The sequence below is a fragment of the Panulirus ornatus genome, chromosome 23 (genome assembly GCF_036320965.1).
Source record: "Panulirus ornatus isolate Po-2019 chromosome 23, ASM3632096v1, whole genome shotgun sequence".
In the NCBI taxonomy this organism is placed as follows: Eukaryota; Metazoa; Arthropoda; class Malacostraca; order Decapoda; family Palinuridae; genus Panulirus; species Panulirus ornatus.
In genome coordinates this window covers 21,481,949-21,500,451 of record NC_092246.1, presented here as the reverse complement: position 1 = coordinate 21,500,451, position 18,503 = coordinate 21,481,949, and the positions used below count along the sequence as shown (strand labels likewise).

At 39.7% G+C, this 18,503-nt stretch overlaps 1 protein-coding gene across 12 annotated transcripts in view; it reads right to left on the bottom strand.

Moving 5' to 3' along the window:
- Nucleotides 1-6,848: 6,848 nt before the first annotated feature.
- The window catches only part of LOC139756880 (uncharacterized), a 127,304-nt gene continuing 115,649 nt past the window's right edge, over nt 6,849-18,503 (bottom strand). For 10 of the 12 annotated variants that reach the window (XM_071676741.1, XM_071676744.1, XM_071676742.1 and 7 more), the window contains 7 exons: nt 18,180-18,424; nt 16,798-16,951; nt 15,695-15,838; nt 14,442-14,721; nt 10,178-10,950; nt 9,775-10,074; nt 6,849-8,576 (listed from right to left, as the gene is read on the bottom strand). In XM_071676741.1, coding sequence (XP_071532842.1) covers nt 8,127-8,576; nt 9,775-10,074; nt 10,178-10,950; nt 14,442-14,721; nt 15,695-15,838; nt 16,798-16,951; nt 18,180-18,424 — 2,346 coding nt within the window. In that variant the 3' untranslated portion in view covers nt 6,849-8,126. The remainder of the gene's footprint in view (nt 8,577-9,774; nt 10,075-10,177; nt 10,951-14,441; nt 14,722-15,694; nt 15,839-16,797; nt 16,952-18,179; nt 18,425-18,503) is intronic. The other 2 variants (XM_071676743.1, XM_071676745.1) reach the window with 1 other exon arrangement.

Genomic DNA, 18,503 nt, shown 5'->3' with positions numbered 1-18,503 from the left:
TTTACCCAGTTCGTGCACCCCTTCATAGTACTTACAGTCCTTTGCAAGTTAGCAACTAAAGATGCTGCTCTTCAAGCATCTATAATCACTTTTGTTTACATTGCCAGTGTAAGTCACTGTAGTTCCTAGTGGCTTCTGTCATTGGAATTGGACTTCATCTGTAAAAAGTCATGCTTTTATGGTAAGTGGGTCAACATGGGCAACTGAATTCCCTAATCAAGGCAATCTTGTGTAAGGCATGTGTACAAGTAGGAAGACAGGAGTGACTGGTTCCCAGTGAATGTCGGTTTGTGGCAGGGATATGTGATGTCCCCATGGTTGTTTAACTTGTTTATGGATGGGGTGGTTAGGGAGGTAAATACAAGAGTTTTGGAGAGAGTGGTGAGTATGCACTCTGGTGGGGATGAGAGGGCTTGGAAAGTGAGTCAGTTGTTTGCTGATGATACAACTCTAGTGGCTGATTCAAGTGAGAAATTGCAGAAGTTGGTGACTGAGTTTGGAGAAGCGTGTAAAAGAAAACAGAGTAAATGTGAATAACAAGGTCATTAGGTTCAGTGACAAGTAAATTGGGATGTAAGCTTGAATGGAGAAAAATTGGAGGAAGTGTTTTAGATATCTGGGAGTGGACTTAGCAGCAGATGGAACCATGGAAGCAGAAGTGAATCACAGGGTGGGGGCAAAGGTTCTGGGAATGATGAAGGATGTGAGGAAGGAGAGAACATTATCTCAGAGCAAAAATGGTTATGTTTGAAGGAATAGTGGTTCTAACAATGTTATATTGTTGCAAGGAGGGTGGATGTGTTGGAAATGAAATGTTTGAGGACAATATGTAGTGTGAGGTGGTTTGATCAAGTAAGTAATGTAAGGGTAAGAGAGATGTATGGAAATAAAAAGTGTGTGGTTGAGAGAATGGAAGAGGGTGTGCTGAAATGGTTTGGACATATGGAGAGAATGAGTGAGGAAAGATTGACAGAGGATATATGTGTCAGAAGTGGAGGGAACAAGAAGCGGGAGATCAAATTGGAGGTGGAAGGGTGAAATGATACAAGAGGGTGAGAGGCTTGTAAGGAATAGAGAAATTGGAACAATGTGGTATACCGGGGTCGATGTGCTGTCAGTGGACTGAACCAGGGCATGTGAAGCATCTGGGGTAAACCATGGAAAGGTCTGTGGGGCATGGATGTGGATAGGGTGCTGTGGTTTCAGTGCATTACACTTGACAGCTAGAGTCTGAGTGTGAACAAATGTGGCATTTTTGTCTGTTTTCTTGGTGCTACTTCGCTGAAGCAGGGGATGGCGATGTTATTTTCCTGTGGGGCAGGGTGGCGACAGGTATGGATGAAGGCAAGCAAGCATGAATATGTACATGTGAGTGTATGTAATGTGCATATGTGTATGTATATTTTGATATGTATGTGGGCATTTATGTGAGTGGATGGGCCATTCTTCATCTGTTTCCTGGCGCTACCTCACTGATGCAGGAAACAGCAATTATGTACAAATATAATAATAGAAAAATATATGGTTTTTTTTTTTTTTTTTTTTTTTTTTTTTTTTTTTTTTTTTTTGCTTTGTCGCTGTCTCCCACGTTTGCGAGGTAGCGCAAAGAAAGACGAAAGAAATGGCCCAACCCACCCCCATACACATGTATATACATAAGTCCACACACGCAAATATACATACCTACACAGCTTTCCATGGTTTACCCCAGACGCTTCACATGCCCTGATTCAATCCACTGACAGCACGTCAACCCCGGTATACCACATTGATCCAATTCACTTTATTCCTTGCCCTCCTGCATGTTCAGGCCCCGATCACACAAAATCTTTTTCACTCCATCTTTCCACCTCCAATTTGGTCTCCCACTTCTCCTCGTTCCCTCCACCTCCGACACATATATCCTCTTGGTCAATCTTTCCTCACTCATTCTCTCCATGTGCCCAAACCATTTCAAAACACCCTCTTCTGCTCTCTCAACCACGCTCTTTTTATTTCCACACATCTCTCTTACCCTTACGTTACTTACTCGATCAAACCACCTCACACCACACATTGTCCTCAAACATCTCATTTCCAGCACATCCATCCTCCTGGGCACAACTCTATCCATAGCCCACGCCTCGCAACCATACAACATTGTTGGAACCACTATTCCTTCAAACATACCCATTTTTGCTTTCCGAGATAATGTTCTCGACTTCCACACATTCTTCAAGGCTCCCAGGATTTTCGCCCCCTCCCCCACCCTATGATCCACTTCCGCTTCCATCCGCTGCCAGATCCACTCCCAGATATCTAAAACACTTTACTTCCTCCAGTTTTTCTCCATTCAAACTTACCTCCCAATTGACTTGACCCTCAACCCTACTGTACCTAATAACCTTGCTCTTATTCACATTTACTCTTAACTTTCTTCTTTCACACACTTTACCAAACTCAGTCACCAGCTTCTGCAGTTTCTCACATAAATCAGCCACCAGCACTGTATCATCAGTGAACAACAACTGACTCACTTCCCAAGCTCTCTCATCCCCAACAGACTTCATACTTGCCCCTCTTTCCAAAACTCTTGCATTCACCTCCCTTGCAACCCCATCCATAAACAAATTAAACAACCATGGAGACATCACACACCCCTGCCGCAAAATTACATTCACTGAGAACCAATCACTTTCCTCTCTTCCTACACGTACACATGCCTTACATCCTCGATAAAAACTTTTCACTGCTTCTAACAACTTGCCTCCCACACCATATATTCTTTATACCTTCCACAGAGCATCTCTATCAACTCTATCATATGCCTTCTCCAGATCCATAAATGCTACACACAAATCCATTTGCTTTTCTAAGTATTTCTCACATACATTTTTCAAAGCAAACACCTGATCCACACATCCTCTACCACTTCTGAAACCACACTGCTCTTCCCCAATCTGATGCTCTGTACATGCCTTCACCCTCTCAATCAATACCCTCCCATATAATTTACCAGGAATACTCAACAAACTTATACCTCTGTAATTTGAGCACTCACTCTTATCCCCTTTGCCTTTGTACAATGGCACTATGCACGCATTCAGCCAATCCTCAGGCACCTCACCATGAGTCATACATACATTAAATAACCTTACCAACCAGTCAATAATACAGTCACCCCCTTTTTTAATAAATTCCACTGCAATACCATCCAAACCTGCTGCCTTGCCGGCTTTCATCTTCCGCAAAGCTTTTACTACCTCTTCTCTGTTTACCAAATCATTTTCCCTAACCCTCTCACTTTGCACACCACCTCGACCAAAACACCCTATATCTGCCACTCTATCATCAAACACATTCAAAAATCCTTCAAAATACTCACTCCATCTCCTTCTCACATCACCACTACTTGTTATCACCTCCCCATTTGCGCCCTTCACTGAAGTTCCCATTTGCTCCCTTGTCTTACGCACTTTATTTACCTCCTTCCAGAACATCTTTTTATTCTCCCTAAAATTTAATGATACTCTCTCAGCCCAACTCTCATTTGCCCTTTTTTCACCTCTTGCACCTTTCTCTTGACCTCCTGTCTCTTTCTTTTATACATCTCCCACTCAGTTGCATTTTTTCCCTGCAAAAATCGTCCAAATGCCTCTCTCTTCTCTTTCACTAATAATCTTACTTCTTCATCCCACCACTCACTACCCTTTCTAATCAAACCACCTCCCACTCTTCTCATGCCACAAGCAAGTTGTTAGAAGCAGTGAAAAGTTTTTATCGAGGATGTAAGGCATGTGTACGTGTAGGAAGAGAGGAAAGTGATTGGTTCTCAGTGAATGTAGGTTTGCGGCAGGGGTGTGTGATGTCTCCATGGTTGTTTAATTTGTTTATGGATGGGGTTGTTAGGGAGGTGAATGCAAGAGTTTTGGAAAGAGGGGCAAGTATGAAGTCTGTTGTAGATGAGAGAGCTTGGGAAATGAGTCAGTTGTTGTTCACTGATGATACAGTGCTGGTGGCTGATTCATGTGAGAAACTGCAGAAGCTGGTGACTGAGTTTGGTAAAGTATGTGAAAGAAGAAAGTTAAGAGTAAATGTGAATAAGAGCAAGGTAATTAGGTACAGTAGGGTTGAGGGTCAAGTCAATTGGGAGGTAAGTTTGAATGGAGAAAAACTGGAGGAAGTAAAGTGTTTTAGATATCTAGGAGTGGATCTGGCAGCGGATGGAACCATGGAAGCGGAAGTGAATCATAGGGTGGGGGAGGGGGCGAAAATCCTGGGAGCCTTGAAGAATGTGTGGAAGTCTAGAACATTATCTCGGAAAGCAAAAATGGGTATGTTTGAAGGAATAGTGGTTCCAACAATGTTGTATGGTTGCGAGGCGTGGGCTATGGATAGAGTTGTGCACAGGAGGGTGGATGTGCTGGAAATGAGATGTTTGAGGACAATGTGTGGAAATAAAAGAGCATGGTTGAGAGAGTAGAAGAGGGTGTTTTGAAATGGTTTGGGCACATGAAGAGAATGAGTGAGGAAAGATTGACCAAGAGGATATATGTGTCGGAGGTGGAGGGAACGAGGAGAAGTGGGAGACCAAATTGGAGGTGGAAAGATGGAGTGAAAAAGATTTTGTGTGATCGGGGCCTGAACATGCAGGAGGGTGAAAGGAGGGCAAGGAATAGAGTGAATTGGATCGATGTGGTATACCGGGGTTGACGTGCTGTCAGTGGATTGAATCAGGGCATGTGAAGCGTCTGGGGTAAACCATGGAAAGTTGTGTGGGGTCTGGATGTGGAAAGGGAGCTGTGGTTTCGGGCATTATTGCGTGACAGCTGGAGACTGAGTGTGAACGAATGGGACCTTTGTTGTCTTTTCCTAGTGCTACCTCGCACACAGGAGGGGGGAGGGGGATGGTATTCCATGTGTGGCGAGGTGGTGATGGGAATGAATAGGGGCAGACAGTGTGAATTGTGTGCATGGGTATATATGTATGTGTCTGTGTGTGTATATATATGTGTACATTGAGATGTATAGGTATGTATATTTCTGTGTGTGGGCATATGTGTGTGTGTTCATTGTGTATGGGGGTGGGTTGGGCCATTTCTTTCGTCTGTTTCCTTGCGCTACCTCGCAAACGTGGGAGACAGCGACAAAGCAAAATAAAAAAAAAAGATTTTTATTTTGCTTTGTCGCTGTCTCCCGCGTTTGTGAGGTAGCGCAAGGAAACAGACGAAAGAAATGGCCCAATCCACCCCCATACACATGTATATATATACACGTCCACACACGCAAATATACAATACCTATACATCTCAACATACATATTTATACACACACAGACATATACACATGTACACAATTCACACTGTCTGCCCCTATTTATTCCCATCGCCACCTCGCCACACATGGAATAACATCCCCCTCCCCATTCATGTGTGCGAGGCAGCACCAGGAAAAGACAACAAAGGCCCCATTCGTTCACACTCAGTCTCCAGCTGTCATGCAATAATGCCCAAAACCACAGCTCCCTTTCCACATCCAGGCCCCACACAACTTTCCGTGGCCCACCCCAGACGCTTCACACGACCTGATTCAATCCACCGACAGCACGTCGACCCCGGTACACCACATCAATCCAACTCGCTCCATTCCCTGCCTGCCCCTCACCCTCCTGCATGTTCAGGCCCCGATCGCTCAAAATCTCCTTCACTCCATCCCTCCACCCCCAATCTGGTCTCCCACTTCTCCTCGCTCAAACCACCTCTCACCACATATTGTCCACAAACATTTCATTCCCAGCATATTCACCCTTCTCTTCACGTAACAGGTCCCAACATGGTCAGATTATTGGGCTCCATATTGTACAAGAGAATGTAAGCTTTTGCGTAATGTTCCAACCTACTATTTCAAACAATTGTTCCAACCATTTTCTCAAAAGACAGGGCTAGTGCATAGGTCATTGCCTTATACTAGCCATTGTGGGGTATGAAGTATTTTGATATGGTGTATAGTACTCTTCATAAATAGGTTACATCACAAATACATTTTGGTTCAGATATTTGTACTCCTTCTAGACAGAACGTCTTTAGTTTTATGCTTGTACCCCATTTCATTAAGCACATGATTATATACATTTACAGGAAGGGTTGGGTCCTCTTATTTCATTCAAAGTTGGCAGGAGCTTCATAAGCAAAATTTTCACCAAAGTATTTGGTGTACTTAAAATCCCAGTTAGCCACAGTAATAAAGATAATTTGAGGATATTAGCTCTTTATTTTACTTTCTTTTGTAACTCCATTCCCATTTACATTATTGCTGATTATTATAGCTGTTAACATGTGGCAGATAATTTCAAGTTCCACCATCAATATTCCATTAATGTAGTTTCTCACTTGTAGTCTGCCCCAAGAGCCATGTCATCTGTAAACAGCAAATGACACCATCTGGACCTCCTATCCCCAGCATACTTTAGACCCACCCTTCCCAACAAGAGTAGTGCATTTACCTCTGCAAACAACAGTAACCTGCCCCACCAGATAGGAGCAGAGTCATGTCAGAAACTGCATGTAGTCATCTTCCAGTCTTGCCTTCATCCACTGAGAAGCTCCCCTACCTTAAAGAAATGTGCTATTTAATTAGTTCTGTAAATTGCAGGTTCCTGCTTGAATCCTCCCTACCACAATACACTTCAATATGCAAATAAGAAAATCAACACAGGTACAGAATCTAAAAATCTTTAAGCTTCTGATGCTGAAATTTTTATACAAGAAGATACCAAAGTTCAATATTCTCTTAATCACAAAATACTTTTGAAGTGATCAACAGAATAACATGCTAAAAAAAATTGCTGAAAGGAAAAAATCATTAACAAATTAAAGGTTAATTTTTATTAGTTTCTTCTTGCTGATGAAAAGACTAGCAAAAAATCATACCCTGAAAGCATGAGAAAAAAAAGGCAGGCCTGGCTACAGCCAAGTATGTGCATACACAGCTATTTCCCCAGTCATATATATTCTAATTCTTTGTCTTTTCATAAAATGTACAAAAGTTGTTTCCATAAAATTATGTTCAGGATCTGTACAAAATAAGTACATATATCTACATACAAACATTCACTGAATCTCTTTGTACCTCAATAAAAACAAAACTTAAAGGATTTTCCTATCTACATATCTTTGGGCTATTAAATTTACTTTAATGAGAAGAAAAACTACAACTTATTCAAGCCTCTAAAACAGGCAAATAGTGTGACGTAAATGGCACAATGACGAGCAACCTTTGGCAACGTGAAAATGTAGCTCTACAACCCACGGAACAACCTTCACCAAAATTATATATAACTTACCAATTTTTTGATTTTTAAATCAAATGAGTAAAGTTGGACGTTGGACCACCAGTTTGAGAATGGCTGTCAAAGCCATTCTGGAATTATTCAGAAGGCTGTATATAGCACCACTACTTGTTTCTAAGTGAAAAATAAACATGAATGAATCAAAAGTGCAATTGTAACTCCAAATGCACACCAGAATTTACTTATGTGCCATCATAATCAATACCTAATGAAAGGCCCACAACTATATGAATTTGGATATTTCACTTACTAGCTCATTTGGCTAATCTAATCTTTTACAGAGTTCCCTCACCCATGAATGAGCATTTAAAATCGAGGATGGGTCAATATAAAAAAGTTGATTCATTCACGAAGTAATTTAAAGATAAAATCCAGTCAAACTTTAGATTCACCAAGGACTGCTCCCTTTGGATTACATCTGCAGGTACTCATGTCGTATGTATTCTCAACAGATTTACATTATCACGAGAATTGGACAATGACACACACTCACACTCTATATGTACATACATAATACAAGCACACATTAAAATAATTTCATCCATAATTCTCTCTCCTCATAAGTTTCAATGACATTCCCATATATAGATAACTTATTTAAGTGGAAATAAGTTTTATTCTGCATTGTTCTGAAAGTAGGTAAAAATGAATATTTTTCATCAAACACCTGTATGAAGTAGCATACCACTTATCTTCATCTGAGATTACAAAATTTAAGGCCACCTGTCACTAAAACTTAATAGCACTTAGGAGTCTCATCACTTAAAAAGTAATGACTGAGATCACAATGCTTGCCACTCTATAAATGTCGGATGCCATGGACTCTAAATCTGTACAGACAAGTGTATTGCATATTACCATGATTACTGTTTATTTTCAGCTCAACCAGAGGAAAGTATTTAGTATTTTGTTCCTTGATCATGAAAGACTGAAGAGGCTCTCCATTTTCGTCATATTTATAGCTCCCAAGATAAACACCTTCATCATTTTCAGATGTCAGTCCCCATACTTCAAAGTCTTGTGGGGCGGAATCAATTTCTCCAGTTGGTGATAAAGATTTAGGGATATGTTCAAGACTGAATCCTGTTGGTTTAACAAAACCAGCAAGCTGAATTACAATGTATCCTTGGGATCCTTTAAAAGCCCAACATTGGCCCGGCATCCTGTCAGGCTGGATTATGGTGCGGGGGTTGTTTGTAGAATAACGGTAAATTGGAAAACCTAAAATGCTGACTTCTGCTTGGTGAACCTGAAATGAGGTTTGGAGGATTACCAATGAAACCAACTTCTTTATCACAACTTCTCTTTACCATTATTACAAAATGTTACTGATCTTAGCAATCAAGTTTAGATAAAATGTTAAATTCTGTTTCATAATAGAAAAAAAAGAAGTTAGGGCCAAGGGTAATTCTGATGAAAATGAGAGAAATGATTACTAATCACATGCAAAAGGGTACTCTTTTGGGGAGAAACTGGTGAAAAGATGAATAGGGGCATTTGTCTAATTTGATGAGAGCAATTTGTGGTGCAGAATGAATACTTAACATGTACTAATATGGTATGGAAGACTGATCACTTTACCACACTGGGCATAAGCATAAGATGTATGTGACTGAACAGACAAAATACTGATCTCAATTCAACCCAAAAATGGAACTAAATACAGAAGACATAACCTGAGAGCTTTTCAAGGAGTTTTGATACTAATGACAGCAGTGATAAAAGGAAGTAGTTTGGAGGGTTCCAGGAAGGGTACTATATTTGCAAATTTCTAATTAATAATTTTGTTGTGAAGCCAAAGGAGGCTGAAGGTATCTGCGAGTACCTGGACTGTATTTCATGCACAACTGCTATGCTGTCAGAGCCAGGTTCTAATTGCATTTTAAATGCCTGGAGGAGTGAAAAGAGGGTGAGCAATTGTTTTGGAATTAATCTAGTGTAAGTTTTCCAGAAATGTTTTCTGCTTTGGGTTGTATTCCGTTTGAGGCAAATTTTTTCAGCAGTATTTCATTGACAGGAGAAAGAGAAATGCTGTTGGTTTAGGTCATAAGTACTTCATATGCATGGGATGCACCAAATGAGGTAAGGCTTTCAGTGAAACATTAAAAAGGTACAAACTGACAAAAAGACCACATTCAGTAACAGTCTCTAGCTGTCATGTGTAATGCAGCAAAACCAAAGCTCCCTATCCAAATCCAGGCCCCACAAACATTTCCATGATTAACCCAAGAAGTTTCACATGCCCTGGTTCAGTCCACAGACAGTAGGTCAACCCTAGTATACCACATCCTTCCAATTCACTATTCCTTGCATGCCTCTCACCCTCCTGTATGTCAGGCCCCAGTCACTCAAAATCTTTTTCACACCATTGAGGGGGAAAACCCACCTCTCAAAAAAGGGGCACGTAATAGCCAATACAAAAAGCATGAAAAGTTAAAAGAGTTTACCTGATAACTTTCTGTGCATCGTGTAGAAACTATATTTCCTCCAGCACTTTCTAAAGCATGATCCACCATGCCAGTTTTGTCTGCATCGTATTTCATAAGGGCTTCTTTAACAATGCGAATCACAGCAGATTCATTCAGTCCAGCAGTAAACGGTAATTCCACAGGAGCAAAGAAGTCTGAATTATTATTGCTACTGTGTGAAATGTTTACAGTAGCAGAGACAGTTGCACTATCATTACTGATGGTTGATGATGAGGACCCTGCTAGCGTTGCCACTCCTTCCCCTCCACTCTGCTCCTCCTAGAATGATAAGCCCATTATCTTAAAATCTTTATTCACTTACCCTTTTTTTTCACATATATAAATAAGATTAATATAGCATCAAGAATTTTGAGGATCTTACCTTTGAAATTTGATAACCTGCCTTGTTTACTTTCAATTCCATGAGAGCTTCGGCAATAGCTGACGATACACTCTCATTCACTGCAATGGACACAGCAGATGGTAAAACTGAAGCAACTACCTCAGGCACAGCAACTGCTACAAAACCCTGTACTTCAGTAGTTACAGTCTCATGGACAGCTGTATTTACAGCATCTGGCAGGGCTTCTGCTATAGCTTTAGGTACAGCATTTGCAACAGCCTGGGATACAGCATCAGCTACTGCATTTGGTAGAGCTGCATTTACTTTGTCAGGAACAGTAACAGCAACAGCATCAGACACAGAAGCAGTAACTGCTTTATCAACAGCAGCATTGACAACCTCTATCACAGCTCCATTCACTGCATCTGGAACTGCTGTTATAATAGCATCAGTAACTGCAACTGCAACAGCTCCAGGTACAGCAGTAGCCACAGCCTCTGGGACTGCTGAGGCCACATACTCTTCTACAATATCTTTAATAACATCAGTAATGCTCTTCTGCAGCTGCTGCTTAGAGATCTGAAGTTGATGCTGCAACTGTTCTGACACTTGCTGGCCTAACACTGTTGCTGCAGTTTCCACCTGCAGCTTCACTTCCTCTGCTACCTGCTGCTTTGATAACTCTGAGAACTGTGCATGCTGCCTGTTGATCTCTGCCCGTAGTTTCTCTAAAACTGTTTCCATCACTATTTGTGCTGTCTGAGTGACAGCTGCCTCAGTAGCTGCTACTGATGCCTCCTTTTCATCTGCTTCTGCAAAGTATCAGGCAGGAGACAATTAATACAAATAAAGAAAAACTATTTATTTGTTTATTATACTTAGTCGCTGTCTTCTGCATTAGCGAGGTAGCTTAAGGAAACAGATGAAAGAATGGCGCAACCCATATCCCATCATAAACCTTTTGAAAAAAATTATACATCATGAAAAACATGAACTTTCTAAAAAAAGATACCCATGGAAACTGTGGAATGCAATGTACATTTCTATCAGCAAGTGCATTCTGTGGAAACTGTGGAATGCAATGTACATTTCTATCAGCAAATGCATTGTTTAGAGAGGAAATCATTAAAGAGATAACAGAAACTTACTGTACTGCGCTGGGTGCTATGGACTTGTGCTTCCCTTCGCTAACTGTACTAACTACTATCCAAAAGCAAAGATTGGTTTCTAAATTCAATTAAAAGTATTTGCTTGCATATTACCTTTTACATTTAAACCATGTGAAACAATCTTGCATATTTAACAAATAAAATGTTCAATCTGATAGGTAAATTAATTGGTAAAATCAGACTTTCAATAGATACTTTATGTTTGGTTCTTTGCAAAAGGGAAATCCTCAAGTTTGAGAGATATCTAATGAAGAATAAAGGATACATCAGCTAACTAAGTTTACATAGCTTCAAGCCATTTTAAAGTTTGATAAGAACGTTCATGGAAACAACAGTTACCGAGTTCAAATGGAAAAGTCTCAAAATTAGAATGATAAGTATGAATACATGTCTATGCACGTGCAAAATGCATTCATGCCCATAACATACCTCCTATATCCGATCCATACCAGATTTTTTTTTTTTTTTTTGCTTTGTCGCTGTCTCCCACGTTTGCGAAGTAGCGCAAGGAAACAGACGAAAGAAATGGCCCAACCCACCCCCATACACATGTATATACATACATCCACACATGCAAATATACATACCTACACAGCTTTCCATGGTTTACCCCAGACGCTTCACATGCCCTGATTCAATCCACTGACAGCACGTCAACCCCAGTATATCACATCGATCCAATTCACTCTATTCCTTGCCCTCCTTTCACCCTCCTGCATGTTCAGGCCCCGATCACACAAAATCTTTTTCACTCCATCTTTCCACCTCCAATTTGGTCTCCTACTTCTCCTCATTCCCTCCACCTCCGACACATATATCCTCTTGGTCAATCTTTCCTCACTCATTCTCTCCATGTGCCCAAACCATTTCAAAACACCCTCTTCTGCTCTCTCAACCACGCTATTTTTATTTCCACACATCTCTCTTACCCTTATGTTACTTACTCGATCAAACCACCTCACACCACACATTGTCCTCAAACATCTCATTTCCAGCACATCCATCCTCCTGCACACAACTCTATCCATAGCCCACGCCTCGCAACCATACAACATTGTTGGAACCACTATTCCTTCAAACATACCCATTTTTGCTTTCCGAGATAATGTTCTCGACTTCCACACATTCTTCAAGGCTCCCAGAATTTTACCCCCTCCCCAACCCTATGATCCACTTCCGCTTCCATGGTTCCATCCGCTGCCAGATCCACTCCCAGATATCTAAAACACTTTACTTCCTCCAGTTTTTCTCCATTCAAACTTACCTCCCAATTGACTTGACCCTCAACCCTACTGTACCTAATAACCTTGCTCTTATTCACATTTACTCTTAACTTTCTTCTTTCACACACTTTACCAAACTCAGTCACCAGCTTCTGCAGTTTCTCACATGAATCAGCCACCAGCGCTGTATCATCAGTGAACAACAACTGACTCACTTCCCAAGCTCTCTCATCCCCAACAGACTTCATACTTGCCCCTCTTTCCAAAACTCTTGCATTCACCTCCCTAACAACCCCATCCATAAACAACTTAAACAACCATGGAGACATCACACACCCCTGCCGCAAACCTACATTCACTGAGAAGCAATCACTTTCCTCTCTTCCTACACGTACACATGCCTTACATTCTCGATAAAAACTTTTCACTGCTTCTAACAACTTGCCTCCCACACCATATATTCTTAATACCTTCCACAGAGCATCTCTATCAACTCTATCATATGCCTTCTCCAGATCCATAAATGCTACATACAAATCCATTTGCTTTTCTAAGTATTTCTCACATACATTCTTCAAAGCAAACACCTGATCCACACATCCTCTACCACTTCTGAAACCACACTGCTCTTCCCCAATCTGATGCTTTGTACATGCCTTCACCCTCTCAATCAATACCCTCCCATATAATTTACCAGGAATACTCAACAAACTTATACCTCTGTAATTTGAGCACTCACTCTTATCCCCTTTGCCTTTGTACAATGGCACTATGCACACATTCCGCCAATACTCAGGCACCTCACCATGAGTCATACATACATTAAATATCCTTACCAACCAGTCAATAATACAGTCACCCCCTTTTTTAATAAATTCCACTGCAAATTATGTATTTATGAAGCTTAGCTATTATGAATGATTAGAGAGTTCTGTACGAATATAGAAGAGTAAACTGTTGTTTATCACACTAATGTATGTTAAGAATGTGTAATTATCTATTTGTCACTCCTTACATGATAAATCTCCTTATGCCAAATATCACCTTTAGACATTTCATTCCCAAAATGTCCACCCTCCTTTTTGAGTTTAAAGCTCAAGATTCATGTCCATACTGCAATGTCGGGACAACTATACTTTTAAACATGCCCATCTATGCCTTGATAGACACTGACCTCTCCTTCCACACACCAGAACCTTTGTACCCTCTCCCACCCTATGACTTACTTTGGCATCCAAAGTGCCATTCCATGTTATGTTGATTCCCTGGCACTTCAAGCACTCCATTTCTCTCAGGCATATCTCTCATCCTTCTGAATGTTCAGGCCTCCAGTATTGCAAAGCATCCATCAATCCCAACTTGTAACTCATTCTTGGTCTCCCCCTCCCACTTCCTCCCTCCACTTCTGACATGAATATCATCTTAGTCAATGTATATATTAGCCAGTCTTTCTTTACTTGCTCTCCATATATCCGAACCCTTTTGGCACATCTTGGTCAGTTCTCTCAATCAGACTGCTTATTATCAAACTGCTCTCTGACAAAGTCATCCCTTCTTTGATCTAACACCTGACACCACATACTGTCCTTAGGTATTTAATTTCCAACAAGTCCACTCTCTTCTATTTTTCTGCATTAAAGGCTTAAGATTCACATCCATACAATAGTGTCAGGACTATCAGCCCCTATGGTTCCATCTGCTGCCACATCCATTCCCAGAATGTAATGTAAAGCACTACACTTCTCTAGGGTCCCCCAATTCAAACTTAATACCTTCTTTTTCCTTCTGCTGCTGCATCTCAATACCTTATTTTTGTTTTCACTGACTCTCGACTTTCACTTTTCACACACTCTCTCCCAAACTCTATCACTAGCATCTGGAGCTTCTCTCTGGATATATATCCTCACTTACCTACAACATTCTTTGCTTGCATTGTTGCCATTAAACTGTTGAGCCTTGTTTCCAGTTCCTCTTTGGCTACAAAGTAACTCTTTAGCCATGCCTTTACATCATTAGCACTCAAAGACATATGAACTCCAGCATCTCTTCCTGCATCCTGGCTAGTGGGTGATCCAGGTAAACCCAGTACGTCTCCTAAGAGCATTATCACATGTCTCTCAACATCAGCTAGGGTAACACTAGTGTTCCTGCAGCAGCTTTTCACTTCTGTGGCAAGGCTGGCATGGTCATTCTGTTCAAACAGGAAGTTCTATAATTATCTGTTTTAAGAACAAGGACAACATCCCCATAAAATATAGCTGTTACCAAGGAATCAATAAATTCTTCCAAATCCCAAGAATATGAGTATTATACTTCAGTAAGAAGTGTGGTAACAATGTAACAAAAGGTAAATGAGTGAAAACTGTTTTCTAAATTTGTCTGCCTGCTTATTTCTCTACCTATTTTTATGAGACCAATACAATTCTAAACAATCTATAAAACCCATAACCCAGACAATATTCTAGATGAAAAGTTGCAGTATTACATACTGGTCCATATACTTTAAGAATGCATCTTCCATAAAGCACACAATTACCTTAATGTGAAATTTTACAACAATATACTTTGATCAATTTCAAATCTGCCTCAGCAAATAAAGATTATATCTTTCCACGTAAGAAGAATTAGCTGAATGCAAAATTCTACAATCAACTATAAAGCCACTTACATAAATAATGAGCATATCAAATCCTAAAATGAAACCTGGGTCTCTGGGAATTGATAATGTACAGCAAAATTTTTATTGCGATATTCAAGTATGTATACCTCCAGCACTCTTGCATAAAGCCACTAAACCCAGTTAAACAACATTCTCTATGCTTAATTTTCACTACACTCATTGAAGTACAATATAAACCTTAACCAAATCTTTAGAAACACCTCTTTATTTTCCAAGCCACTATTTCAACTAATGGCCATGAGCACACTGGAGGTAATATCTTTGCCTTTGTCTTTACGCAAAACCCATTTCACATACACATCACTGTCTACAGTTATTCACAACTTTTCAAGGCTGATTTTTTAAGAATAATTATTGGGGTAGGCCATCCTTAAGCATATACAAGCTTATCATAAAGAATGATTACCTAATCATTGCTGTAGGAAGTACACAAAGCATTAGAAAAATCATATAAGTGAATAAAAAGAACAAGAAAACAAAGTACCTGTAACTCATTAAGTTGGATACTAAGATGTTCAATCTGCTTTCGGAGGTTAACCAGCTGCTCTTCATATACTTGTCGGTGGGCCTCTAACTGCTCTTGATCCACTTCAACCAATCCTTCCTTTTTTACCAAACCTGCTTCTAACTGAAAGAGCAAATCAAAGGCATTCATTTCATGGAAATATCTCTTGTAATTTACAGTAATTATGTTCTCCAAGTACTTTATTCAGCTCATCAAATACAAAAGTTATCTCTGCAGAACAGAAAGCATTAAGCTACATGTAGTTACATATCTATGCTACTCATTCCAACCACTTTTTACTGATCTTGATTCATAAAAATGAGTTTTCACATCCTTAATTTAGAGGTGAGGGAAGTATTCTCTCAATCTCCACTTAAATTCTTTCCATTCACCAAGGCAAGCTCAAAATTCTACCCCTCACAAAAAATCTATCCTCAACTTTAACTCTCCAACCAACATCCTTACTAATCATTACTCTAAAATGCCATATGTGTAAACACAACTTCTTCCCCATTTAAGGTAATACTGCTCTCTGATGGCCCATCTCTTAAAAATGTTAGTTTTCATGGACGAAGATATTTTTCCATCATATGCAAAGCTCTGTGAACATAAGAGTAAATTTTTTCTATGGGAAGGGAGGTTAAATGACAAATCAACCCAACCAAATAAGTTACATCCACATGGATTCATCCCTTTCTACCATAATAAAACGAAGTTGGCAGATGCTCATTCCCAGGATTCAGCAACAATACACAAACCTACCAAAGAATGAGATATAACAGTACGAAGGTGAGAAAGTGCCAAACGTCCATTCACCCCAATCTATACTGTGATCTATAATGTGACCAAAGCCATCTGTTCCCCAGGCAATGTGACTCATGAATCAAGAAAAAAGATTTCAAAGGAAAATAAATGGATGCTTCTCAGGCTCTGCCTACAGTTCAGAAATGGTTTTTCATCCTTCAACACTTACAATTCAAACTTGCTATTTCCATCATAATGCACATTTGACCAAGGTTAATTTAATTAGTCAGATCAATGAGTCACATTCTTTTTCTTTGTTACTTCAATAAAACACCTACCAATTCCACTTGTCTGAGGAGGTGTTCTTGCTGCTCCTTCAGCGATAATACATGATTTCTGGTCTCAGCTGTGGTGACTGTCTGGATTTGTATTTCTTCCTTTACAGCTGCTGTCTCTGCCGTAATTACGCCCAATTCGCCTTCCACCACACGCCTGTAGAAAAAATACGGAAAAATTAAATTGAAAACTCGTCTTTTCTCTGAGAGAGTATATGCAACTGAATGCCCTAATAAAATCCATCTCATTTATATTACATATCATTTACCTCCCAGTATTACTACAGAAATAAGTTAAGCTCATGTATTAGTCTTTTATTGATCAGCCTGTCAAAAATAAATGTGTGTATCAGACTCTGGGTGAGACAGAGGTAGAGAACAGAGAAAAGGTATTATCATGTAACTAAATACTCATCATTATCTAACTCGCTGTACCTTTCCCTTTCAGAATAATCTTTTGAACTCTGACCTCTCGTAGTAATCCAGAACTAATGCTTGTTAATTTTTTCATAATTTTGATATTATCTATACAATTATTTACCTCTTTGAATATCATGATAGAAATCATTCCTACTCCTCTATCTAATTATCTCATTATTATGTACTCACACATCACTGAATGAAACAGACTTTGTTCACAGATTATGCTGTTTTATTTATTATCCTCCCAAAAGTAACTATGTAAGTAGTACACTAGCAGAGAGGAAGAAAGGAGAAGAGGTATTTTAATGTGACTAATTACTTATCTAACCAAATACTTTACCTCTCAGCAATCAAGAACTGAAGCTTGTTCATTATTTCACTGTTTAGATATCATCAGCACTATAATTTACATCTCTGAACATCATAATCAAAAAGATTATCCTTTATTCCACTATCCCATCATTATGCAATTATGCATCAATGAGTACTTCCAAGTATTACTATGGGAATACATTCTGTACATGCAAGGGGCAGAGTGAACTGGTACGATGTAGTAAACAGGAGGTGACATGCTGTCAATGGACTGAACCAGGGTATGTGAAGCAGCTGGGGTGGAAACCATGGAAAGAACTTTGGGGCCTGGTTGTGGATACAAGGCTGTGGTTTCAGTGCATAACACGACAGCTAGAGAAGAGATGTGAGTGAATGCGGCCTTTCTTTGTCTGTTCCAGGAGCTACCTTGCTAACAAGGGAAATGGCCAAAAAATATGAAAAATACATTATGTCTTCTCAGTCTCTTGGAGAGAGAAAAAGAGGAATAGATGCATATAATAATAAAAATACAACAATGCTAACTGAAATTCAATGCAGTATTGAAAGTCCTGCAATCAAATGTATCCATATTTATAGACTTGTACTTACTCTGCTAATTTTAATGAGATTGACTGAATGAAAATACTCACTTTACAAGACCTGAAACACCTTCAATTGTTAATTGCTTCTCAGTAAAACTTTCAGAAGCTATTGCTGCAATAAGGGTCTTCAATTCAACACTGCTCAGTACTTTATTAACAACTTCTTCAACTGATGCACTCTTGATACCAACAATTTCATTATCTAATATGTCTTTTGATTTTTGAGGAGACACTACCATTTTGCTGGTTTCCTTGCTTGTAGTTTCAGAGGACTGAATGAGTGGTATCACAAACTGTAACATATACCCATTATGAGTAAATCTTAGTATGCATTAGTGCCAAGAAAAATGAATACAAGAGACATGTCATTTT